Source organism: Callospermophilus lateralis, chromosome 15, assembly GCF_048772815.1.
Source record: "Callospermophilus lateralis isolate mCalLat2 chromosome 15, mCalLat2.hap1, whole genome shotgun sequence".
Lineage (NCBI taxonomy): Eukaryota > Metazoa > Chordata > Mammalia > Rodentia > Sciuridae > Callospermophilus > Callospermophilus lateralis.
The window spans coordinates 42,514,792-42,541,595 of NC_135319.1; the positions used below are offsets into that span (position 1 = coordinate 42,514,792).

General features: G+C 38.0%; 1 protein-coding gene across 1 annotated transcript; it reads right to left on the reverse strand.

Moving 5' to 3' along the window:
- Nucleotides 1-1,389: 1,389 nt before the first annotated feature.
- Nucleotides 1,390-26,804, reverse strand: Ppa1 (inorganic pyrophosphatase 1). The gene is made up of 11 exons (XM_077105418.1): nucleotides 26,622-26,804; nucleotides 23,772-23,830; nucleotides 16,040-16,093; nucleotides 14,873-14,992; nucleotides 13,196-13,282; nucleotides 11,605-11,731; nucleotides 8,070-8,197; nucleotides 7,408-7,493; nucleotides 4,294-4,363; nucleotides 3,030-3,072; nucleotides 1,390-1,739 (listed from the first exon to the last, which is right to left on the reverse strand). Exons 1-11 carry the CDS (start codon nucleotides 26,683-26,685, stop codon nucleotides 1,708-1,710), a joined length of 870 nt encoding a protein of 289 aa, XP_076961533.1. The 5' UTR covers nucleotides 26,686-26,804; the 3' UTR covers nucleotides 1,390-1,707.

The window sequence follows — 26,804 nt, forward strand, 5'->3', positions numbered from 1 at the left end:
TCAGTTAAGTGGAAAGAATTTTAATACTACTTCAATATTAAAAGCTTATCAACTAATCAAGAGAATGTGATATTGGCAAAGGGAAAGACATAGATCGGTGGAAGAAAAGACTCAGAAACAGGCCCATGCAAATATGTTCAACTGCTATTTGATAAAAGTGCCAACCAATTCAACAAAAACCACCTTTGAACACATGGTGCTGGAGCAACTGGACTTCCGTAGGAATAGACTCAAAATGGACTGTAGACTCAAATGTAAAACTTTAGAAACAAACATAGGAGCTAGGCAAAAAGTTCTTAGACTTGATGCCCAAATCGCAATCCGTAAAAGGAAAATTTGTTAAGTTGGGCTTTATCAAAATCAAAAGATTGGGCTGGGGTTGCGGTTACTTAGTGGTAGAGTGCTTGCTTAGCATGCACAAGGCACTGGGTTGGATCTTCGGCACCACATAAATATATTGTGTCCACCTAAAACTTAAAAATATTTTTTAAAAAAGATTTTGGCTTGTGAAAACTTGTGTGATGAGAATGAATAAACAAGATATAGACTGGGAGAAAATATTTGCAAACCACACATCAAAACTGAACAGTAAGAATATGCAATCTAACTAAAAAATGGATAGAAGATAGGAACAGACTTTTCACTGAAGATATACAGATAGCCTAAAATAAGCACATGAAAGATTGTCAACATTAGAGAAATGCAAATTAAAACTAGTGACACATCATTATACACCCAATAGAATGGCTAAGATAAATAGTGACAAATCAAATGTTGGCAAGGATGTACAGAAACCAAATTACTCATACAGTGCTACTGGGAATGTAAAATGGTATAGCTACCCTGAAAAACAATTTCATAGCTTCTTAGACTAAACATGAGCCAGGCATGGCAGCACATGCCTATAACTCCAGTGACTCAGGAGGTTGAAGCAAGAGGATCATAGTTTCAGGCTAACCACAGCAACTTAGCAAGACCCAGTCTCAAATGTAGTTTAGAGGTAAAGCATTCCTGGGTTCAATCCCCACTACTCGGGGGGCATGGGAAGCCAGGAATTAGGTAAGAGTACAGCATCAAGACCAACATAAGCACAAGGAACTTCATTGTCAGGTTCCCAAAAATGAGCACTCACTCATTATCTAATAATCACAAATCACAAATTTTCAGGGCTGGGGTTGTGGCTCAGAGGAACAGTGCTCACCTAGCATGCATGAGGAACCGGGTTTGATCCTCAGTACCACATAAAAATAAAACAAAGATTAAAAAAAAAAAAAAAAAAAAAGTCACACAATTCAATTATAAGGTCATTGACAGAAAACACCAAAAAGTAATCACACCTGTTTGTGACAACATTGACTTCAGAATAAAATGAAAACATCTTGAACCAAGTTTCAGCAAAATAATTTTATTTTCTAACACATGATAAACATACACATCCAATATGTGTTCATCTTGCCCATCTTCACAAATGACTTCTAACCACAACTGCTTTGACATTTAAGCATGTACTAAAGTTATCTTTCTTGAAATACGAAAAATGCTTTTGGATAGGTAACATTCCGAATATATTAGACTGGTCAAAAAAGAATTTGCTTTAATTAGATGAGTTCTATAATTTTAAAGCTTTGAAAAGCTACTACTTTTGCATCTAATAGTTCCAGATGAGTAGGATGCAGCAGTATCAGCTTATATTCCAGAGAAATCCCATCAGTTTTTCTGGTGATGGAACCACTTATCCACTGTATTCAGAGAAAAGAAAAACAGATCAGAATTGCTACTGAGAATCAAAATTACACACAATATACAATACTATACTTGCTTTAATGGATCCCACTACAGATTATCTCAACATAAATATAGTGATCTTCCTGCCTCAGCCTCCTCAGCCACTGGGATTATAGGAGTACGCTACCATACCCAACCTAGGTTTCCTTCCTTTTTTTTTTTTGAAGTTTTTTTTGTTGTTGTTGTAGATGGACACAACACAATGCCTTTATTTTTATGTGGTGCTGAGGATCGAACTCGGGTCCCGCCCGAGCTAGGCTAGCGCTCTACCACTAAGCCACAATCCCAGCCCCAGGCTTCCTTACTCTTGATGTTAATTGTACAATGTGATTCTCAAATTTGTTTTAAAGTGGCAGAACCATTTTCTTAACAGAAAAAACAGGTTTCTAAGAGCTAAACAGGGAGAGAACCATTTTCCAGACAAAGCAGCTGGTTATCAGATGGGAACGTGGAGCCCAGCCAACTCAGGGTCCCTCCCACATTGCCCATGAGGCATGTACATAGATCTCGGAGGAACACTGGGTCACAGTTCGGAAACCAGTGTGATACAGAGTGGCACTAATGGTGCTATGTAGCAGTCCATCCGTCTTCACATATGCTAAGGAACTCTAAAAATGTTTCTCTTTTCCTTCTCTCTCCATATGTTATGTGGTATACTAAAAATGTATTTATATATAACATGGATGAACCTGGTGCACATAATGCCAAGTGAAGTAAGCAAGGCACAAAAAACACAAATATAGCATGATCTCATTTATGTGTAGGATCTAAAAAAAGTTGAGTTCATAGAAGCTCAGAGTGGAATGGTGGTTGCCAAGGGCCAGAGAGTGGGAGAGGGAGGATAGGGAAAGGGAGATGTTGATCCAAGGGTACAAAGTGGCAGCTAGACAGGAGGAATAAGGTAGGAATGTGCTGCACAGAATGGCAGCTGTACTACATAATGGCCCTTCCTTCCTTATATGCTAGGGATTAAACTCAGGGCCTTGAGCAGGCTAAGATCTACACTAAGCTACAGCCCCAACCCCACTGTACACTAAAAATAGATCAAACAGTATATTTTAAATGTTTTCACCCCATGAAAAAAGTATGTGAGGTGACAGACTTAAGCATGATCTAATCATCCTATATTATAACATCAAAACATCATTCTGTGCTCCATATATACATGTCGGTGAAAAATAAAATATTTAATTTTACATACATATACCCAGTTTTTAATGATTCTACTGGAATGTAGATCTTACCATCTGTTGGTATTGTGCAGGCAGATTCACATGGTGGTGGTAACTAAAATAAATATTAAAATGCATTAGTCTGATGTGGGGGGAAACAACTAAAAGTATACTGCAAACTTTGAAAGAATCTTGATAAAAGGCTACCCTAATTTTTAGATTCTAAAAATAGTTGGTAATATACAGGAATAGTGCAAGTTTTACTCTTCTGCTACGAGACATTAACATATTCAAGACTCTTATCTTTTATGCATATAGAATAATTTTATATACACACACACATAAAACGTAAGCAGTGTTGGAAAAGTCAAGTTATAATAATGGATCAATGGATTTTCCATCCCAGTTTTTCTTATTTATCTCAATGTTGTCAGGATTCATAGTAAACATGTAACAGGCTCATATTGTTGTCCCTTTTCCCTATGCTGCAAGGCAGCTAAGTCAGAGTTCCATTACTTATTGACCATGCGAGGAAAGTGCTCTACCCCCGAGCTGTATCTCCAGCCCTTTTTATTTTTATTTTGAGGAAAAGTCTCACAAGTTGCCTAAATTGGCCTGGAACTTGCCATCCTCCTGCCTCATATGCCACTATACCTAGCGGTTTGCCTTTTTATTAAATACTATAAGTGATAATAATTGAAGGTAATCTGGTTCAGTTTTTTTTTTAAGTCTAAACCACAAAATTAAAAATAATACAAAAACAAAACGATTATTTTGATGGTTGGTTTAGTATCTCCCATGACATTCTTTTCTAGTATTACAATCTGCAGTGGTACCTAAAATTAAGTAACTTCCTCAGTCCTTGCCAAAATGAAGACAAGTAAATCCATACTGGTTCTCTTGTGAAAAATGGCTTATGACAGGTAACAGGCACTTGGGTTACCTGGCACATTCTGCAGTCATTTTGACTTTTATGAATTATACCATTTTGCTGCCTGTCCAACTTACAGTTCAGTAGGATCATTCCTCAGCTTCTCCCCTTGGTCAAATGTTTACCTGTGTTTATGGGTTCTCATTTTAAGACTTCACACAATATAGGGGGTACTCAAATTATCTGTGAAAGAAGCACTTTTTTTCCATTTGGTAACATATCATTTATCACTCATTTTTTTTTTTAATTTTTTTGTAATTGTAGATGGACAGTATGCTTTTATTTTATTTATTTTTATGTGGTGCTAAGGATTGAACCCAGGGCCTTGTACATGCTAGGCGAGCACTCTACCACTGAGCCACAACCCAGCTCCCATCCTCTTTTTTAAAGAAAACTTTTACATACAGCATCCACAATGGCTTTGGCAGCATCAGGATCACACTTGAAGGGGCTCTCAGACACTGTTGTATTCATGCTATGAATAAAACAAAAGTAGTCAGAAGATGCTATGAATAAAACAAAAGTAGTCAGAAGACAAAATAACAACAACAACAAAAAATCCTCTTAAAAGAGTTAAAAAATAAGTTGAAGATTTAGACCTTCTGACATTCAAGCTTGGTTGAAAGCTCTCTCACCTATATTAAACACTAATTATTTTGTCAAGGTGAATTTTTCTTGTGGTTAATTTTACTCAAATATCTATAGTTCAGATTTAAGAATCTGAGACTGGATACTTTAGCTGAGAAATACCAACTGAAATGAGAAACGTCTTTCCTAGTTGAAGAAAATGAAACAAAAATGTACCCCTGTTCCTATAAGGGCTTATGGGACATCTGAAACAAGAAACTCCTGGTAAGAGTAATACCTGAACTCTACATTTCTGAAAAATAACTCATTAAAATGTAATCAAAATCTTTATAAAGTTCATAAGCTTTGATAGAGAAATTTCCACTCTGAGAGCCCAATACAAGACTGAATCTCTAAAGATATTCCCATACTGTGAATGGTGAACCAGTGAAAAATTGGAAGTAACCAAAATGTCCAACAATAAGGGATAATGAAAAATGGTTTAACCACAAGATAGAATATTATACAGAAACAGAATGTTACATCATATTATAATGGGAAAATGCTTGTAGTATGGTGTTAAATTAAAAAAGCATAAAATTAATTGTGCATGCAATATAATTTTAACTATTTTTAAAAGTATTATGTACTAATATAAAGGACTAGGGGAAAACCCCTCCAAATATTAATAGAGGTATCTGGAAAGCGTGATTAACGATCTTTTTGCTTATCTATAGTTAAATTCTTATTACAGCATTAATATAACATAATGTGTGCATAACAAAAAATATTAAAATGAGAAATGAAATATCTGCAATTACCTGTTACCACTGATCTAAATTCCCAGTCCTTTTTATTTTGAGACAGGGTCTCACTAAGTTGCTTAGGGCCTTAATAACTGAGGCTGGCCCTGAACTTGTAATCCTCCTGCCTCAGCCTCCAGAGGTACTGAAATTACAGGCGTGCACCACCAAACCCTGACTGTTTATTTTCTCGGATTTTCCTCTGTTTGTGGAATTATGATATTTTCAGTTTATAGGATATTATCCTGATATAGAAGATTCTTAGGAGAATTATTTTTATACAGTAGGATTTTCTTAAAGAAAAAAATCTAAGGCCACATCTATAAGATACATTCACTGTGGTACTACAAAAAAAAAAAAAAAAAAAATCATGCATTTAACTACATTTTAAACAATGAATAAGACGATATCTTCTTATAAACAAACTATTTCTCTACCTTTTCCCCTTCATCTTTTTTCTTATAAATAGCTTATTGAAGTTAATAAGTTAAGGAATCAGGCCTTTGTTATGCATTGTTTAAAAAAGATAAGAAAGTGGGAAACGTCTTCCGATACATAAAAAATAATACCATTTATAAAACTTTTTAAAATTAGTGTTATTTAGAAAGGTCATGCCTACTACAAGCAAAATATCTGCTTTTTTTTTAATATTTATTTTTTAGTTGTAGCTGGACACAATACCTTTATTTGTTTATTTTTATGTGGTGCTAAGGATTGAACCCAGGGCCTTGCACATGCTAGGCAGGTGCTCTACTGCTGAGCCACAACCCCAGCCCAGAAATTTTTAATAAATTTTTTCTTTTTATTATTATTTTTTAAATATTTATTTTTTAGTTTTAAGTGAACACAATATCTTTATTTTATTTTTACATGGTGCTGAGAATCAAACCCAGTGCTTCACACATGCAAGGCAAGTGCTCTACCACTGAGTCATAACCACAGCCTTCAAAATATATTCTATATTATGAACCGTAAACAACATGAACCTACTATTATAATTAACACTCCTTTATACCTCTACTACCTTTGTTTTTTCTTTTTTCCTGAATTTTCCTGGTTATTCTCACATGTAAATTGTTTCTAGAAGAAATTGAATGTCATTCTTTTTCCCCGCTTTGGGTACCAGGGATTGAACTCAGGGGCACTCAACCACTGAGCCCCATCCCTAACCCTATTTTTGTATTTTATTTAGAGACAGGGGCTCACTGAGTTGCTTAGTGCCTTGCCATTGCTGAGGCTGGCTTTGAACACACGATCATTCTGTCTCAGCCTCCTAAACCGTGGGGATTACAGGTGTGTGACACTGTGCCCAGCTCGAACAGTTTATTATCTTTCTATTTAACATCTTGCATATTCCTCAACAGAATCTTAAAGTTTCCCTTTCTTGGGTCTTAAAGATTTACTATTTAACCTTGGTACTTTTTTTTTTATTTGTGCATGGAGTGGGGTGGCGGTAGGGAGTGGGTATTAAGGATTAAATCCAGGGGTACTCTTACCACTGAGCTACTACATATATCTGGATATACAATATCATCTGCAACACTTGCTCTGCCCTTCCCAATATTCCTACACCTCATTCCATTATCTATTTCATTGATTAGTATTTTCAGAATAGGTAAGTGATCACAGTGGGTAGCCTCTTGAGGAAGTCCACTGTACTGTTAAGAACGCAGGTTCAGGGGCCAGACAAGAGTATGAATTCTTGCTCTGACACTTATTCTGAAGTGACTGTAATTATATTATATTCAATTACCCCACACTCGTTACAGGCTCAGCAGATATTAACTGCTTCATAAACATTAGCTACTATTAGTGTTGATAAATTTGGTGTACATGGTAGACGCTGGTGTAGTTGTGATGTAAGTTTTTACATCAGAGGATACTAACCCTGCACTCATCTTTATCTTTTATATTCTGAATGCCCTGATGCCAGCAGCCTTTCACATATACCCTCACACAGCTCTGACCTCACTGTCCTCTTTATGTTTTAGATTGTACTTGTTCAGAGTGTCTGCATTCACTTGAGCACTGACAAAAGTAGTTCTTTACCAAGTGAATGTAATAGTACAGTGTCTTACGGTTACTGAAACCTTGGGTACAAACCTTGGGCTTGTTCTGTATTGAACATGCAGAAGAGGGGAATACTTACCAACTGATTCCTTTTCCATCTGTTTTCTTAGTCACTAATGCTTTCCAATAGTCATGAGTGCTTTTAATAATATCAACTGCAAAGTCCTATAATTTAAAGAGAGATGTATTAGTTACAGTATAGAAGTGTTTTTTTTTTCGTTACCATATGTCCATGCATAATTGTCACAGATTTTGTCAAATTCAATAAAGAAGTGGGGTGCGACCATTATGAGGTGAAGTTTTTTTTTTTTTTTTTCATAATTAGGGATTTAAGCCAGGATTGCTTAACTATTGAGCCACATCCCCAGTCCCTTTTACTTTTTATTTTGAGACAGGATCTCACTAAGCTGCTGAGGGCCTCGCTAGGTTACCAACGCTGGCCTTGAAGTTGTAATCTTCCTATCTTAGTCTCTCAAGCCACTGGGATTAGAGGCGTGTGCCACCACGCCCAGCATGATGTGAAGTTTTTATTTTAAAAAATCATGCTGACACTATTTAAAAATTGTTTATTACTAAGAAATATGATAGACATTTCCCAACCCTGATACTTTATTTTGAATCAGAGAACATTTAAACAAAGGTTAATAAGACACAAAGACTGTCTAAGTCTTTAGTCTTTTGTTTAATTTTTAAATGAGAATTATAACAGGCCTAAAGCTACAGTTATGAATGACATATCACCTTATCTTTAAATTCAGCATTGAAAGCAAATTCATTTTCTGGTTTTCCATCAGGAACCTTGTACCTTCTAAACCAGTCCACAGTAGCTTCTAGGTAGCCGGGTTTCAGTCGTTTGACATCATTTATATCTATAGAGTATAAGGAATTTGCAAGATGCATTATTATTTATGCATTCAACAAAAACATCAAATATTTACTTTGACAGACCTCCCATTATGTTTTAGGGGGTAGTTCTTTACTTCCTCACACTATAAGATACTTGGGGCTCATCTTTTCATTCCCTGCTGTAGTCATAGAATCTGCCATTCCTCCCAGGATCTTAGATCCTCTTCATTGTAGAATCTGGGTTCCAGGGGAGCTCATCATCACTGAAAAGTTCTCCTAAGCCCTCCCAGCTGATAAAGAAACAGATATGTGTATACCAAGTCATGTACATACATGTATTTAAAAAACTTTTCTTTTGGTACTGGGGATTGAACCCAGGGGTGCTTTACCACTGAGCTACATCCCCAGACCTTTTTATTTTTTGAGACAGGGTCTCACTAAGTTGCTGAGATTGGCCTTGACCTTGCAAACTTCCTGCCTCAGTCACTAGAGTCACTGTGATTGCAGGTGTGCACCATTGCACTATGCTCTAAAAGTTATTTCTCTATGTCTCCATCTGTTTCTACATTGGGATAAATTTGGGTTCATACTGGTATCTCCAACTCTAATCCATTACTACACGTACAATTCTAGCCACATCTCCTTGCTTATCTATAACCTCCCATTGCAACAGGGAGAAGCCTGGTTCATCATCTTCCATCCATTTATTTAATTGCTCAGATCCAGTATGTGTTTAGTGACTAGGCCTGTGAAGCAGCGACCCAACAGAAACAACTATGCTATGTGCAGTTCTTTCTGCCTTTGGTCTTACTAATTTCACTCATCCCTAAAGCAACTAAGGTCAGGGAGGTTCTTTCATACATTTGTAATAAAGTAAGATTCTTTCATTATAATCTACATTTCATCCTGGAATTGACCTTGTAAATGATTCTTTAAAAAATTTACATCCACTAAGGTTCACTCCCATACTGTATATTAGCTAATCTATTCTGTAAAACAAACAATAAAATCACAAGCTTGGTAGCTTAAAATAACATGTTTATTATCTAACAGTCCTGTGGGTCGGAAGTTCCACGGTGCCACTAGGTGTCTGCAGGGCTGTGTGACCTTTTTTAATATCTTTTATTTTATTTGTTTATTGTATGTGGTAGTGCCTCACACATGCTAGGCAAGCACTCTACCACTAAGCCACAACCCGGCCCAGCTGTGCACCCTTCTAAGGACTCTGGGAGAGAATCTGTTTCCTTGCATTTATCAGCTTTCATAGATTGCCCCCTCCTCACCTCCAGCATTTTCAAGCCAGCAACGTGGCACCTCCCTGAGCTTTCTCTTGCTATCACATTGCTCTGTCAACACAGCTGGGAAAGGACGTGTGTGATGGATTAGGCCCACTTGGATACTTACTCCAGGATACTTCCCCCATCCCAGGTCCTTTATGTTAATCATGTCAGAAAGCCCACTGGCCACAGGTGACATCTTCCAGGTTTCAGGGTTAAGAGTTGGGCATTTCTAGAGGGGGCGTTATTCTGCCACTAGGAAAATCTACGGGTTAGGCAAATGCACTTTATCATGTATCCACCGTACAGGGCCATACAAAATAATTTTACTGCTGTGGTAGACAAACACCCATCTCTCAATTCCCAGTTTGTGAAAGTGCTGTTTCATAGCAAGGGGGAAAAATGGAGCAGATGGAATTAAGGTTGTTCATCATCTGACCTTAACACTGGGGTATTATCCCTGGTCATCTGGGTGGGCCTGACGTAATCACAGAGGTCCTTACACATAAAGAAGGAAGATGAGTCAGAGGAGCTGTGACAAGGAACTCAAGTTTGCAGTGAGAAAAAAATGGATTTTCCTCGAGGGCCCGCAGAGGAACACAGCCCTGCTGACACTTCCCCAGTGAGACCCATTTGACTTATAAGACTAATTCAATAACCAGATAAACGGTTAGAAGTAGAAGCAAGGTTAATTACTGTTACATCCTACACACGTGAATGAGCTAGAAAATGGACAGTGAGTGAAAGCAGCTAGACACAAAAGGCTGCATGTTATACAAGTCTGTTTTTCCACGCCTATGAAAAAATTAACTCAAAATAAATCAAAGACTACTAAACTCATGGAAGAAAATATAAGCTCAAACCTTTATGACCTTGGATCAGGCAATGGTTTCTTAGACACAACACCAAAAACACAAGAAAAGGGCTGGGGTTGTGGCTCTGTGATAGAGTACTCGCCTAACACATACGAGGCACTGGGTTCGATCCTCAGCACCACATAAAAATAAACAGATGATTAAAAGGAAAAACTGGACTTCCATCAAAATTTAAAACTCGAGTACCTCAAAGTATACTATTAAGAAAATGAAAGGACCAGCCACAGAACAAGAAACAGTACCACTGTTTTGATTAAAAACATTTCCACACAAAAACACATACAGGATCATGGCATTGTTTATAATCACTAGAACCCAAATGTCTACACCTGGTGGACACAAACAAAATGTTAACATCCACACAATGGAACAAAATTCAGCCATAAAAAGGAGTGAGTACTGATACAGGCAACATGAGTGAAAGGAGCCAGACGAGACTGCGTGCCATACAGGCCCATGTGCATGAAACCTCTAGAGACAAAAGTAGACCTAGTGGTTGCTAGGACTTGGGAGAAGGAGGGGAAAGGAAGTAAACTGACCTCGTGGTGGTGGTTGCACAACACAGTGAATGTGTTAAATACCAATGAATTATACACTTAAAAATGTTAAGATCAGGGGATGAGGTTGTGGCTCAGTGGTAGAGCACTCGCCTAGCATGAGTGAGGTGCTGGGTTCAATCCTCAGCACCACATAAAAATAAAAACAAATAAGAATAAAGGTATTGTGTCCAACTACAACTAAGAAAAACAAAAACAAACAAAAAAAATGATAAAATCAGTTGGGTATGGTAGTCAATGCTTGTAATCCCAGCAACTCCAAAAGCTGAAGCAGGAGGATGGCAAATTTGAGGCCAGTCTCAGCAATTCAGCAAAATCCTATCTCAAAAAACAATGAGGTTGGGAATGTAGCTCAGAGGTAGAGCACTGTTGGGTTCAATCTCCAATACTCACCTCCTTACACACAAAAGATAATGTCAACAATACAGAATGTCCTTTTAGGGCAAAGGAAATTATCTGGAATTAGACAGTGGTGATGATCACACAACTTACTAAATACATTAAAAGAAAATCCAATAAACCCAAACAGATTTTTTTTCCTTTCACAGAACAAAAGAGAAGCTTACTTTTTAGTTAATTGTCCCAAGTTCAGTTGTACAAATAACAATGCTTTGTTCCTCCATTCTTTAACAATGTGGAGTCAGGGGTTTACAATTCCAATTATAATTATGGGTAAAGTTTGGTCTTGCCTAAGAAAGTTAGAAAGACTTAATTTTCTTACCATTATAATTCGCTGCATCAGGATCATCCACGTTAATGGCAATGACTTTCCAGTCAGTTTCTCCTTCATCAATCATAGCCAATATGCCCAGAACTTTCACCCTGATTATTTCACCCCTTGCACATACCTGAGGGGCAATAATCACAGTCAGGACAGAATTACAGAATGGAAGTTTGAAACAAAGTTTTACTTGGGAGTAATAGGAAGGAAATAAGAAAGGTGTCAAATTTCTGCAAATTTACTTGAAGATTGTTCCTTGAAGTAAACCTTTAAAATTATTTATTTATTTAAGCACTAGGGATTAAAGCCAGAGGTACTTCACCACAGAACTACATTTGAGAAAGGGTCTTGCTAAGTTGTTAAAACTGGTCTTGAACTTGTGATCCTCTTGACTCAGCCTCCCGAGTTCCTGGGATTATAGGGGTGCGCCACCTTGTCCAGCTTGAAGCAAATTTTTAAAAGATATAAATGCTTTATCAGTCTTATTAAGGTTGAAAACAAGACCTGTAAGTCCTGTTCTCTTATAGGTCAGAAGAAAATCAGTAACATAATTCAGGGTAATTAATAATATTTTCATATTGTCTTTGTGCTGAAGAATAAGCTCACCATAATTTGTTTCAGAAACAATTTTCCTTTTTTTGAGACAGGGTCTTGCTATGTATTTCCAGGCTGGCCTTGAATTTGTGATCCTCCTGCCTTAGCCTCTTTTGTAGCTAGGATTACATGCATGTATCATTGCAGCAGACTTAGATTGGCTTTTTTTTTTCTTTCTCCTTTTTGAAGTAGTGGGGTTTGAACCAAGGGCCTCTTACATGCTAGGCAAGTCTCTACCACTGAGCTATTTCCCCTTTTGAAAAAAATTTTTGAGATAAGGTCTTGCTAAGTTGCCAAGGCTGGTCTTGAACCTGTGATTTTCCTGCCTTTGCCTTCAGAATTGCTGGGATTGCAGGCATGTAACACTACACTTAGCTTCAGATACATCTCTTAATGTGCTTTACTAAGACCGAGGCACGAGGATCACAAGTCCCTAGGCAACTTGGCAAGCCCGTCTCAAAATACAAAATAAAAGGCAGGGAATGTAGCTCAGTGGTGAAGGACCCCTATTTTCAATCTCCAGTACCAATTTTAAAAAAGAAAGAAAGAAGGAACTGTAACCAGAATTTTAGAGCAACCCTACTTAATAGAAGAATCACTATTATAAGCTTATGTGGTCCATTTGGCTGGAGTCATTTCACCGATCTCTTCAAATCATTAGGTTCAGTTTGCTTTGTACTGAGATAAAATGTGCCTTTTGGTGCCCTTCACCTATTGGCTAGCTGTCCATCTCCCAGGACACTGCAGAATATCCCCTTCTTCTACATGTACGTTCAGTCATATACACATAAATACATATTTTTTCCCAGATTAGGTTTAAATGTACAAATGGCAATGTATAAATGCTTGGAAGGAAAGAGAAACCAATCGCCAAAGAGACATCACTGTTTCACTAATAGTCATATACTATATTCACAATATTTTTTAAAGCATGAATTTTGATATATTTCATTAATTTCATCTTAACACAGTAGAATAAAATGTCCAATTTCATTACCTTGCTTCCAATTTCACAAACATCAATTGGGTCATTGTCACCACAACAGCCAGTATGTTTATCACTGTGTCCTGGGTCTTCCCAAGTCTAAAAAACAAGGATTAGGGTATATCATTCTTGTATATGCTGCTGACAAAGTGGATTATGTTGACATTAACAGATAACATCCCATAACTCTTTCTGCAAAAACATGCATCTTCAACTATTTTTTTCTCATTTTTAAAATTCTTTATTCACTTTAAGCATCTAAATAAGACACTAAGACACTAAAACAGATGTGGGTAGGCATAATACTTTCTTATGTTAAAAGCATCATTGCTGACCAGGAACCACAACTAAAAAGTCTCATCAGGATTTTCTGAAGCTTAAATTCCTGGCTTGCTTTCCTTGCTAAAAGGGAAGCCAGGACCCTTGCAGAGCACCACACAAAAGAACTGAGACCTGTGCTTGTCAGGAAGTTAGGTTTGAAATGCAACTGCTGTTTTTCTTTTCTTCTTCTATCAGAGCATATTTATGACTTGGATTTGTTTGCCTATTCAGCTGACGTGAAAGCAAAAAGATAAAAATGAAGAGGGATAAATAAAGAAGACCATATCCAACAAAGCATTTCAGCAATGTTTTCCTAAAGGCACCACACTTAAATGCTAACACTAAATGAACTGAAGTACAAGGTAAGGCACTATAGTTAGGGCAGACAACTTTGTGATTATCCAATAAGCTACATGAGTTTGACTTATGTTCTTTCTAGTAACTTAAAAATTGTTTCACAGTAGATTTCATTTAATAGACTTAATGGTGAATACAAACAAACCACTTATCAAGAGGAAAAACTAAACTGAACAGTTAGTAAGTGCCACAGCGTTAGCCTAGCTAAACCAGAATTAAATAAATGTTGTTTACTCATAATAGACTCATAATAGTGACTCTTCATTCAAATATCAAATAAGAATCTGCTGCGTACTGGCATTTTGGTAGAGATAAATTAGTAAACAATGCAAAATATACCCTTCTAGAAGGGCTAACTGCTTAAGAAAACAGGACTCCCATCATTACTTTACCACAAAGAGCTTGACCCAAAGGAGGAATCGGGACCCGAAACCTAAAAGTCAATGGGTATAAGAACTTGCATGTGAGGTACTATATGCTTTATCTCTGCCAATAACTTCAGGAACTGATTATTATTAATGTCTCAGGGAGAAAGAAAGGGAGATAAGTCCAGAACCAAAAATCAGTGCTTTTAACCACCATCTTATGTTCTCTATTTACTAGTTGTAGACTTGGGCTGGGGATACAGCTCAGTGGTAAAGTGTCTGCCTTGTACGCATGAGGCCTCGAGTTTGATCCTCAGTAACATTCCCCCCAAAAAAGAAGTCTCTATTAGTAGACATGCCATTTAATCTGGAAAGAAAGAATGCATATATCTTATAACCAGTCCATTAAAAAAACCAAAATATTTTGGAAAAGAATAAACTTTCAAATCTGAGTTTAAATGTTGTATTTAAATTTCAGCTAATTATGAAAAAAAGGTATTTAAGGAAGTATTAAAATGTATTAATTACTCCTAAGTTTTTTAAGTCTACATTTTCTGAAGGTGTTCAATATATTTTTAACTAACCACTTAAGTTAATTTTTAGTAAGTTAAAAGAGTATATTTTCAGGAAGTACATGCAAACATACCTGAGGGATGGCACCATAGTTCCAGATATACCCCTTGTAGGGGAACAAATTCGCAACATAACGGAGTTTCCCTTTTTTCACATCTTGCTTAATTGGGTTTAAAGGGTCCTTTGTAGCAATCTGAAAGATTCAAATAGATATCTGAGGAAATGAATTATGGCATGTTGTCTCCTAATTCCACTTTTAGCAATTAATTTTATCCCTAACATTTTTATAATTTGGACTAACATGTTTTCACAATTAGCCCTTAAGTGGAAAGCTTAATTAGGCAATTATCAATTACTAATTATAGACAGCAACAACTAAAATTAGCTGGAAACACTTGAAAAAAATACCAAGATTTTTATTATAAGGGCAAAACAAATATAATCCAATTTCATCTTTCTTTTAAAGCATTTAAAATTATTAAAATATCTGAGTGTGCTGGGTGCAGTGCACATGCCTGGAATCCCCATGGCTCAGGAGGCTGAGTCAGGAGGATCTCAAGTTCAAAGTAAGTCTCAGCAACTTAGCCAGACCCTGTATTAAAAATAATACATGGATACATGGCTCAGTGGTTAAGTGCCCTTGGGTTCAATACCTGGTACCAAAAAAAAAAAAAAAAAAAAGGTATGAATGTATACTACATGCAAAACATGTTCAAAAAATTCAATAATAACAAAAAGGCATCCATGTTAGGAGTCATCAGAAGAAATTAACAAAACGCAACAGAAATTCCAGTGAGATTACTTTAGCTGGGAAGGCTAAAGAGGAGTCAAGGAAGAATTTAAGAATAAGAGGAGGAAGTTGGTATGGAGGCACATGTCTGTAATTCTACCAATTGGAAGGCTGAGACAGAAGACTATGGATTCAAGACCAGCCTGGGCAACTCGGTGAGACCCTGTCTCAAAATGAAAAAGAAAAAGTGCTGAGGGTACAGCTTGGTGGAGAGTACCCCAGGTTCATTCCTTAGTACCAGAAAAAAGAATACAAGAAAAAAAAAGTTTGAGAACATCAGAAGCAAAGGTGTGGGGAAGGAAAGTCTGGAGCATATTTACAAATAGTAAATGGCTAAGTTTAGTGTGAGCACAGAGAAGAGTACAGATGTTTCACCCTTAATAATACCTAATATCCTAATAATATCTAATACCTAATATCCTAAGTCTGATATTGAAGGTGAAACGTTACCTCCATTTTTGCATTAGACCAACGTGGAACTTCAACAACCATGTGAAAGATATCCTGGAAAAACAAAGCAAAGATAAGATGACCACAGGAGCTAATTTGTCTCTTATTACCGAAAGCATGTGTGTTTCTTCCAAAGTTAAATTGTTAGTCTGAGGTCAATTTTAGCAACTTAGTAAGACCCTATCTTTAAACAAAAAAAAAAGATGGGGGATGAGAGAACATCCCTGGACTTAATCCCCAGTACAGGGTGGGAGAGAGAAACCCCTAAATCAGCCTAATTACTTGATCATACTTTAACAAAATTATACAGCTAGATTACCTACATTATTCTCCAAATTTGACTGCTTTTCAAAATCAAGTCCCAAAAGGACTAAAGTCTGTTTGGCATTGAAGAAAAACATATTCCAAAAATGTCAGGCAAACACAGTAGTATTATAATTAGCTAAGAGCCTTAAGTTGTGTGTGTATGTATTTACTGCCCGAGCCCCCCCACCCCCCCCACCCCCGCTTAAACTGTTTACTGTAAAGTAGATGATTTTCAGGAGCATGCATACTTTTTCATCTCATTTTGCATACCAAGTTAAATATGGACTTGGCAGAGGCTGGGGTTGTAACCCAGTGGTAGAGCGATTGCCTAGCCCATGTGAGGCACTGGGTTTGATTCTTAGCACCACATATAAATAAAATAAAGGTCATTGATAACTAAAAAAAGATATTTAGAAAACCAATGGCAAGTCCATATTTTTTGTTTAACTAAAACAGAGCTTTAAACAGACTATTTACTTTATTATAGGTGGACAGAATATCTTTATTTCATTTTTATGTGGTGTGAGGATAGAACCCAGTGCCTCAAGTGTGCTAGGCAAACACTCTACCACTTAGCCAGAACCCCAGCCCCAGACTATGATTTATAAAATTTACAAATTTTTTTTTTAGTTGTAGGGGGACATATAATATTTTTATTATTTTTTTATGTGATGTTGAGGATCAAACTAGTGCCTCACATATGCTAGGCAAGAGCTCTGCCACTGAGCTATAGCCCCAGCCTCCAGACTATGATTTTTACCAAGGAATAAAACTTGTAGTGAGTTTTTCTGTTTGCAGCCCCTAGAAGGACACAGATGAAGCTTAATCTGCAATCATTCTTTTAACAAAAATGTGTCTTTAAACTGGGTGTGGTGGTGCACACCTGTAATCCCAGCAACTTGGGAGGCTGAGGCAGGAGAACCATGAGTTGAAGATCACCTCTGCAATTTTGTGTAGACTATCTCAAGATCAAAACTGAAATAGGCTGGAGATGTAGCTCAATGGTAGAGCACCCCTGGGTTCAATTCCGAGTACTTCCCAATCCCCCACAAACATCTACCTTTAAGGGACTGGGGATGTAGCTCAGCAGTATAACACTTGCCTAGCATGTGGAAGGCCCTGGGTTCAATTCCCAGCCCCACCAAAGGGAAAAAGAAAATGAAAATTAGAGCTGAGTGATAGACCTAGCTATTCAGAAGAGTGAGCTAAGAGGATCTCATTTGTACCCCAGAGTTTTAGACCAATTTGGGCAACATGGTGATATTCCACTAAAAATAAATAAATAGGGCTGGCACTGTAGCTCACTGGTAGCCCAACATCTGTCTTGCATGCATGAGAACCTGGGCTCAACCTATGAATGAATAAAATGAAACGAAAATTACTTACACCAACTTTTTAGAAGTACCCCTCTGCTATTTTGCATGAAAAGACAAGGCTGATAAACTTCAGGGAATAAGTCAAAGGTATCAAGTCAGAAATCACCTTGCTGTTGTTTTTAAACAAGCAGAAAAGCTACACGTGTGTACACTCTGCCAAGCCTCCTGATGCCTATGGAATACCATATAAAGCCAATAAAATAGAGATTTCACTTAAATCTGGGACTGAATGAACCACTCTTTTCCTATATCCCTATTAAGTAATAACTAGATGGTTTAGAAAATGTAACAATTGTTCATGGGTAGGAAGCCTCAGGACCAACCTCTGGTTAAATTTCACTTTGTCCACTGTAAGTTTTCAAGAACTACATTTATCTACTATCACGTCTTAACTATGAAAAGGAAAGATCTGTAAACTATGTCAGGGATTTAAAAGTTTTCATGAGCAATATCTTAAAGATTCACAAGGGGGAGCTATTACCACATGAAAGTTCAACTAAGTAGCGGTTATTTTTTTATTTTTGTTTTTTGATACTGAGGATTGAACCCAGGAGTGCTGCATCCCTCATGACTTGTGATCTGTTTACAACACTAGATCTAAAGCCTAGTGAACATGACACACTATATCATAGATTTATACAAGTAGCTGAAATAAGCATTTTCAAGTTGACTCATGATTTATTTCTCTAGAAAACTTCGGACAGAAATCAAGTAAAGGCCAGACCTGAAAAGAAACAAAAATCACCCTCTGATCCCACCACTCTGATTTTTTTTTTTTTAAGTACTTTTTTACTTGTCAATGTACCTTTATTTTACTTATTTATATGTGGTGCTGAGACTCGAACCCAGTGCCTCACACATGCTGGGCAAGCACTCTATCACTGAGTGACAACCCCAGCCCCCCACCACTCATTTTTTAATGTTTTCAGTAGAAGTAAGACAGTGGTGGTTGTAGAAAGAATATTTTTCTAAAACCATCTAGAGATTCGATATAAAGAAGCTAATACCAAATGAGTAGCTTTATACTTTTTTTGAATTTCAGATGTACAAAATCCCTATCAGAGAGCTCACATAGGGGCTGGGGCTGTAGATAAGTGGTGGAGTGCTTGCCTAGCATGTGTGAGACACTGGGTTCAAATCTCAATACTGGATATAAATAAATAAAACAAAGGTTCATCAACAATTAAAAAAGAGTTCACATAGGTAATAAGGAAATGATCCAGCCCCATAATGGTTTTGAAAAGGTGCATCAGGTTTTTCATCATTCCAAGAATATTTTACCTTATTCAGTGATCACTGAGCAACAATGGCTCTTAACAGTGACTTTTCAGTTTAGGCATCAAAGTTGGTTTTATGATTATAGAAGGATATTCTCTCCAGTTGTTACAAATAAATGGATTCCTAAATTATTTAATAGACAAATGATAGTCTATTTTAGAAGCTAATGGAAAGAAATATGATGAACAAAGTTTATACTATTGTGCCCTATTTAAAATTGTAACAGCAAAGGAAAACATGTCAATCCCCACCCCTACACACAAAATTTTTTTGCTCAAAGATTGTGTTAACAGGGCTGGGATTGTGGCTCAAAGGTAGAGCGCTCACCTAGCTCGTGCGAGGCCCTGGGTTCGATCCTCAGCACCATATAAAAATATATAAAATAAAGATAATGTGTCCAACTAGAAAACAAAAAGATTGTGTTAACAGTCCAGAGGAAGATGATTTAACCTATTAAAGTAAAAAAAAAAAACACGGCCAGTATGGCCAAGTACCCTTATCCAAAATGCTTGGGACCAAAAGCATTTGATTTCAGGTGTTGGGATTCTGGAACAGTTATATAGACTCTACTAGTTGAGTATCCCTAATCCAATTCCATTGCTCTGAACATGAAACATTTTGAGCATTCAAAGTTTCCGATTCTGGGCCGGGATTGTGGCTCAGTGGCAGAGCTTTTGCCTCTCATGTGTGAGACACTGGGTTTGATTCTCAGCACCACATATAAATAAAATCAATAAATAAAGGTCCATCAACAACTTAAAAAAAAAAAAAAAGTTTCAGATGCTCAACCTGAACTTTGTTATTATGCAATTACAAAGATTTCTTGCTTATGGCAGTCAAACAATCCTGATAGTTAGAAATACACCCTGCCATATGTACCAACACAGAGTGGTAACTTAATCCTCCAAGTCTTAACTAAGAATAAACACCTACTTTTCCCCTTCAGATAACTTCAGAATTACTAAATTTTGAAAACAGATATTCTAACAGTAATTTATTTTCTCCTCTTGCTTGATTTTTTTTTTAATAAAAAGAGCCTACATTTCTAGTTATCAACATTTTTATCATTTGCAATGACTAACTAGAACCTTTCCCAAGAAAAATGCACAACTGCCCCAAAACTGCAGAAAATAAAAGTTTCTAAAACATCAACCTATTTGATTAGAAGCTTGACCTTTTTGGAGGGGAATAAGAGACAGTTCCATATTTACACAAACTACTATATGTTCCCACAAGTTCAGGAAAAACAAAGATGCTACATAGTCAGAACTAGTTTTTAACATGAACATTAGAGGTCCATGGACTTTGGGGCTGGGGATGTGGCTCAAGTGGTAGCGCGCTTGCCTGGCATGCGTGCGGCCCGGGGTTCGATCCTCAGCACCACATACAAACAAAGATGATGTGTCCACCGAAAATTTAAAAAAATAAAAATTAAAAAAAATAAATAAATAAGGTCCATGGACTAGGAAAACACCACACTTCTAAAATTATAATATCAAGTCATGACATATGAGCACTTTGTATCTTTATCTACTCAGTGTTCATATTATTTACCATGTCCTGGGATTTTTAAATTCCTGGTATCTTAGAAGTTCTTAGAAGATATTCCTGAGCCACAGATACATGTGTGTATATATCTTTTAATTTTTTAGTTGTCAATGAACCTTTATTTTATTTATTTATATGAGGTGCTGAGAATTGAACCAGTGTCTTGCATATGCTAGGCAAGGGATCTACCATTGAGCCACAACCCCAGTCTCAGGTACTTTATATTTGATCCCCAAACAAAGGCAGAGCAAAGGGAGTTCGTACAAAAAAAATATATATATATCCAGCGACTCCTTGCCTTCACCTACTCTACCCACTACATTTGGACATAAAACACCTGAGTCATAACAACTTCCAGTCCTGGCTAACTTGACAACCTAATGGCATAATCAAATTGGATGTTACCCACATTGAAAGATCCTGATGTGCAGTACAATATACAAGCCTTTGGACATTTTTCTTTAGTGGAGTTATGTTAAAGGTACATCTTTACTGTTAGTGACATTCCCTCATTACCTCAAAGACTTACCATACTAGGTATAAAGATTATGACCACACACGCAAAAATATATCACGCAAACTTAATCACATTGGAATTGGAGAGGAAAGAAAGAAAAAGAGAAAGGAAACTTTGGGGGGGAGGTAATAATCCAAAATTAACCCGTATTGCCCACACCTATGTTTGTGTTTTCAACAACTTCCCTGAAAACAAAACAAAAGAGCTTCTCAAGGAGGAATCAGAAGCAACAAGGTCCTTAGGTTCTGGACAACTGCAGAAATCCAGAGCTCACACGTCTGAGCCAGCACAGGGTGGCAGAGGGTAGAGGCTTCCTGAGTAACCATACCACAGATACAAGCAACTCCATACAAGACTTCAGTGTCACAGGGTAACTGAGTAAAGATGTTTTGTACAACACCAAAAGTTTCCTATCTTGGAATATTTGAAGCAGCAATAAGAGCAGGTACTATGACTTCTATGATCATTCTGTTCTTGGCTAGAACACTGTCTAATTATTTATGAACACCAAAAATCAATTATGTGTAAAGTGGTTTCCTTTCTGAACTCACCTTCATTATTCACAATGGTCGGAGTCGTTACCATGAAGTTCTTTACGTATGATGTAAAACTATTATTCAACAAATGGACAGGTCAAACTCACCAAATGAGACCAATTCAAGAGGTGGGGAGGAATCATAATTCATAAGCTCTCAGGAAATCAGATGCAACAAACCGAGTTTTTGAATAGATAAAATTTTGAGTCTTCTACAGGAAAACACATGCCAATTAGAGGTCCCTCCTGTATAACTATGGCACATAACTGTCTTGGGGCTCTGTGCTCTATCGTCTCCAACTGGGGCCTAGTTCAGGCAGGCTCCTCTGAAGCAACACATGAAATGGATTTTCTGCCAGTGCCTAAGTGTCAACAGGGAACTTAAGCAAACTTCCTGGCAGAAGAACAGTACAATATATTTGTCTATTCTTAAGAGTCAAGCCCAGAAAACAGTAAGACTGAGCACACACAAGGAAAAAATTTCATCTACTATTATTCTACACATGCATTGCAATGTGACATTCATATGTAGTATGGATCAACACTAACCCAAGGAAGGTCAGTAGCCTATGTGGCTTTTATAACTCAAACTTCTTCTTGAAGAAAAAAAGAAATATGAAATGTATAAAACCAGATATATGTCCTGTGTCAAGTTCCTGGACACAGTACAAACTACTCCTACTGCAAAGGAGGCTAAAAACAAAAAAACCCTGGGTTTTTTGGTGTGTGTGTGTGTTGTGTGTGTTGCTGGGGATTGAACCCAGTGCCTTAAGCATGCAAGGCAAGCTCTCTACCAACTGAGCTATATCCCCAGCACTCCCCGCTTTTAAAGTTGTGAAAATATGCGCTGAGGATACAGCTCAGTGGTAATCACTTGCCTAGAATGTGTAAGTAAGGCCCTGGGTTCTATCCCTAACCCCACAAAAACAAAAAAGTCACTGGTTAATCCTACTACCCAAGGATTATAAAGTTTTTTTTTTTTTAAATATTTATTTTTTAGTTATACACAACACCTTTGTTTATTTTTATGTGGTGCTGAGGATCGAAACTAGGGCCTCACACGTGCGCTCTATCGCAGAGCCACAACCTCAGCCCTACAGTTTTTAATATATATCTAGTTGTAAATATTTTTCCTAGAAAAGTAAAGGTTCTTATTAATTTATGGTAAACATACCAATCTACTAAATCTCCAGCTCATTGGGTACATATAAGAACAGATCACTAGTGAGGCATGGTGGTGCACACCTATAATCCCAGAGACTCACGAGGCTGAGGCAGGAGGATTTTTAGTTCAAAGCCAGCCTCCGCAACTTAGTGAGGTGTTAAACAACTCAGTGAGACCCTGTCTCTAAAATAAAATATATAAAAAAGGGCTGGGGATGTGGCTCAGTGGTTAAGTGCCTCTGGGTTCAATTCCTGGTACCAAAATAAACAAACAAACATTATAGACAAGATTTTGTGCTAGAGTAATGAAGTACTAAGATTTTAGTTCTAAACACAAAGACCAATGTGATTTTTTTATTTAATAAAGCACCCTAAAAAATTCTGCCTCTATTCCTCTAATCTTTCCCAACATGTAGTTGCTTCTTTAACTGAATAATCTGGTTTTAAGACTGATTTCTTGCCAGGCACGGTGGCACACACTTGTGATCCCAGATATTTGGAAGGCTGACACCTCAGGAGGCTAGAAGTTCAAGGTCAACCTGAACAAGTTAGTGAAACTTTATGTCAAAAATGAAATCAGAGCTGGGGCTGTAGCTTACTGGTAGAGTGCTTGCCTAGAGTGTGTAAGGCACCGGGTTTGATCCTCAGAACCACTTACAAATAAATAAATTAATTAAATAAAGGCACTCTGCCCATCTACAACTACAAAAAAGATTTTAAAAACGAAAAAGCGTTGGGGATAGTACAGTGGTAGAACAGACTTATTTTTTATTTAGTCAATAAACTTTTTTAAAAAAATTTTTTAGTTGAAGATGGACACAATATCTTTATTTATTTTTATGTGGTTATGAGGATCAAACCTAACACTGAGCTACAGCCCCAGCTCCTAGTCAATAAACTTTTAACTAAGCACAACAAGACATTTTAAACATTTGTTAGAAACAATCCCATATGTAGAAATAGCTGATCTGAGTAAAAGACCATGTTCAAATGACAGGGATACCTTACCTTATCTGCATAAATTGGAATATCATGAAATGGAGATATATATTGTCCTTTTTCATTTTCTGCAAAATAAATTTAAAAGGTTATTACTGTGGTTATATTGCCAAATGCATGAAGTATACACTTTTGTTTTTATTTTATTTTCTGGTACTGGAGATTGAACCCAGCCCTTTTTTTATTTTGAGACAATGTCTCAATATGTAGTTGAGGCTGGCCTGGAAGTGATCTTCCTGTCTCAGCCTCTGGAGTTGCTTATATTAAGGACTGAAGTACATATTTTTGAATATTAAAATTTTATTCCCACATCCAAACAAAATAATCTGGTTGCATATTTCATTTTTCTTGTGCTTCCTCCCAGGCTATTTTTTACCCAATGCACTCTGTAGGCATGTAACAGGCAGGAACACCTATTACAAGAACAGGAACTGCCTTGCATCCCCTAAATCTAGCACTGCTTAGTATACAAAAGATGATCAATTTTTTTTTTTTGACTCATCTTGTATCACTCAAATGTATACATAACTTTTATAAAAAAAAAAAAACCTGGAGAAGGGCACTTAGATGCTAAATTATAAATCATGTTGCTTTAAGTGATGTTTTAAGATGGCTATCTTAAATAATGGCTTTTAAGACTAATCAAGTTGCAACAATTCTTTGCAGGTAATTTCTATACTCTAGAGACTCAACTATCCAAAAGTCATTTTTTAAAATGTTCCCAGGACTGAGGATGTATCTCAATGGTAGAGGACTTGCCTAGCCTAGCTGTGTGTAAGGACCTTCGAGCACCGCAAGCAAACAAATAACCACACATACATCCTTTTCACTATTCTGTTCTTAGAAGACCTAACAGTCCATCCACATTGAATCTCATCAAGTTTAAAAAACAAAGTGGAACAGAAAAACTTGTGACTGTCCCCAGTCCTGTAGGGGTCTCTTCAGAGTCAATTGTGACTTCACAGCCTTTCAGACCCTTAACAGTGTTGTGTTTTGTTTTTTGTACTGGGGATTGAACAAGGGGCACTTTACCACTGAGCTATAACCCATTTCCAGCCCTGTTTTTTGTTTGTTTGTTTTTAGATAGGGTCTAACTAAGTTGTTTAGGGTCTTGCTAAATTGCTGAGGCTCACCTCAAACTTGCAATCTTCCTGCCTCAGCATCCCAAATCACTGAGATTACTGGCAGGCACCACAATACCCAGAACACTTAGAAGTTTTAACAAATGTAATGTAAAGGTAAAAACTTTACTTTCCATATTAAGGAAAGAAGCTAAGAAATCTAATTTACAAAAAGCACATGAAATTAATTACATAGTTCTAGCCAGGCATGGTGGAACACACCTATAAATACCAGCAGCTCAGGAGGCTGAAGCAGGAAGATTGCCAGTTCAAAGCCAGCATCAGCAACTCACAGGCCCTAAGGAATTCAGTGCTATAATCTGTCTCTAAATAAAACACCAAAAGCGCTAGGATGTGGCTCAGTGGTTAAGTGCCTCTGGGTACAATCCCTGGTACAAAAAAAAAAAAAAAAAAAATTACATGATTATTTCTTAAATTCTAGAGAGCTCCATTTTATAGTTTACTTTAGTCAGGGTGAACTACCTTAACCACCACTCACTCACTGTCAATACACAACCTAAGTAAAAACACTGTTGTCTGTTCTGCCTATGTAGTCTGAAGATAATTCTCCCCTCACCTCGAAACCAGTCACTTCTCTAAGCCTATTCTATAGGGAAATTCTGAAGCCAACACTTCTCAGTGAACTATTAGCCAAAAATTCCTGCACTGTCCTGGATGCTTAACTCTGACATTGAATAAAATGGGGAGTCCCACCCTTCCTGGATTTTATCTGGTGGTTTAATCTTCAACTCGACATGTAAGCTTTAGGGCTCACTTTCCTTTTCCTTTCAAACCAGGCTACGTTTTGCCAGGTGCTTTGTTCATTCTTTCAGTACTCCCTTCCCTGCCCTTCATGCACTAACTCAAGAGCTCTCTGCACCTGCCCATTTCCTTTACATAAAACTGAAGAGGTTAAAATAGAAGCGACTTTGGTGACAGTTTTCTGACGCCTCCGTTAAAGCCATTTATCTATTCCTAGTATCTGAGGGTGGGAGGGTAAGATCAAGATAAATCTGGGTAGCTTTCCTGGACCAGCAAGGAATAAGGTGGTGCGCCCAGGCAACCTGCTCGCCTCTCGGTGCAGGACTTGGGATGGGTATCCTAGGATGCCGACCCCCGCACCCGAGTATAAACTTGGCACTTGCTCACTCGTGTTCCCCAGATTGACGTCACCTGTCTAGCTGGAGCTGCACTCTTTCTGTTTCAGAAGGAGCATTCCTAGCATCAGCGCTACGGGAAAACACGCGGTGCGAGAGCCAGGAGCGCGACCTCCGAGGATGGGTCGTGCGTGACCCGGGTCTCAGTTTCCTAGTCCGTAAACGAGGACGACTACTTGACCCGCCTCACCGCCTACAATCTGGGCTAGGGCGGAGGGATAAAGGTCTTCGGGCGGTCACCGCCCTCGGTCCCCGCAATCCTCTTACGGGGATTGTTTTACCTCCAGGCACCTTTCTAGGGTGACTCAGTGGATTCTTTCCCATCTGACCCTGCCGGAGCCCGAACCTGCAAAACTAGCCGGGCCCGGACGTGGGTCCCGCCGAGCAGGTGAAATGAGAAGCCTCCTCCGTCAAGAGGGGGATGGCCAGAAGGCGAATCTTGTCCCTCCCGCCAAGACGTGGGGACGCGCCCGAGGAGCCCGGCCCGCGCCGCAGACCAGGGGTTGAGAGCGGGCCGCAGCGAGGCCCGGAATGAATGGGCGGCCGGGGGGAGGGAGGCGGCGCAGGCCGCCAACACTCACTGAGGAAGACTCGGTACTCGAGGGTAAAAGGCGCGGCGCGCTCCTCGCTGCTGAAACCGCTCATGGTGCCGGAGACAATTGACCGCCACCGCCACAGTCAACCGCCTGCACGCGGTGCCGACTGACAAGGAGAGAGCTAGCGCCTGCGCACCGCGAAGGCTGGACCGCGAGCCGGTGGGGGCC

Coding starts and splice junctions, on each gene's coding strand:
- Ppa1 (XM_077105418.1), bottom strand. CDS start 26,685: ATGAGCGGTTTCAGCAGCGAGGAGCGCGCCGCGCCTTTTACCCTCGAG. Junction 11,732..13,195: donor TTTGTGAAATTGGAAGCAAG/GTAATGAAATTG, acceptor ATTGCCCCTCAG/GTATGTGCAAGGGGTGAAAT. Junction 1,740..3,029: donor CTGCACAATACCAACAGATG/GTAAGATCTACA, acceptor CTCTGAATACAG/TGGATAAGTGGTTCCATCAC.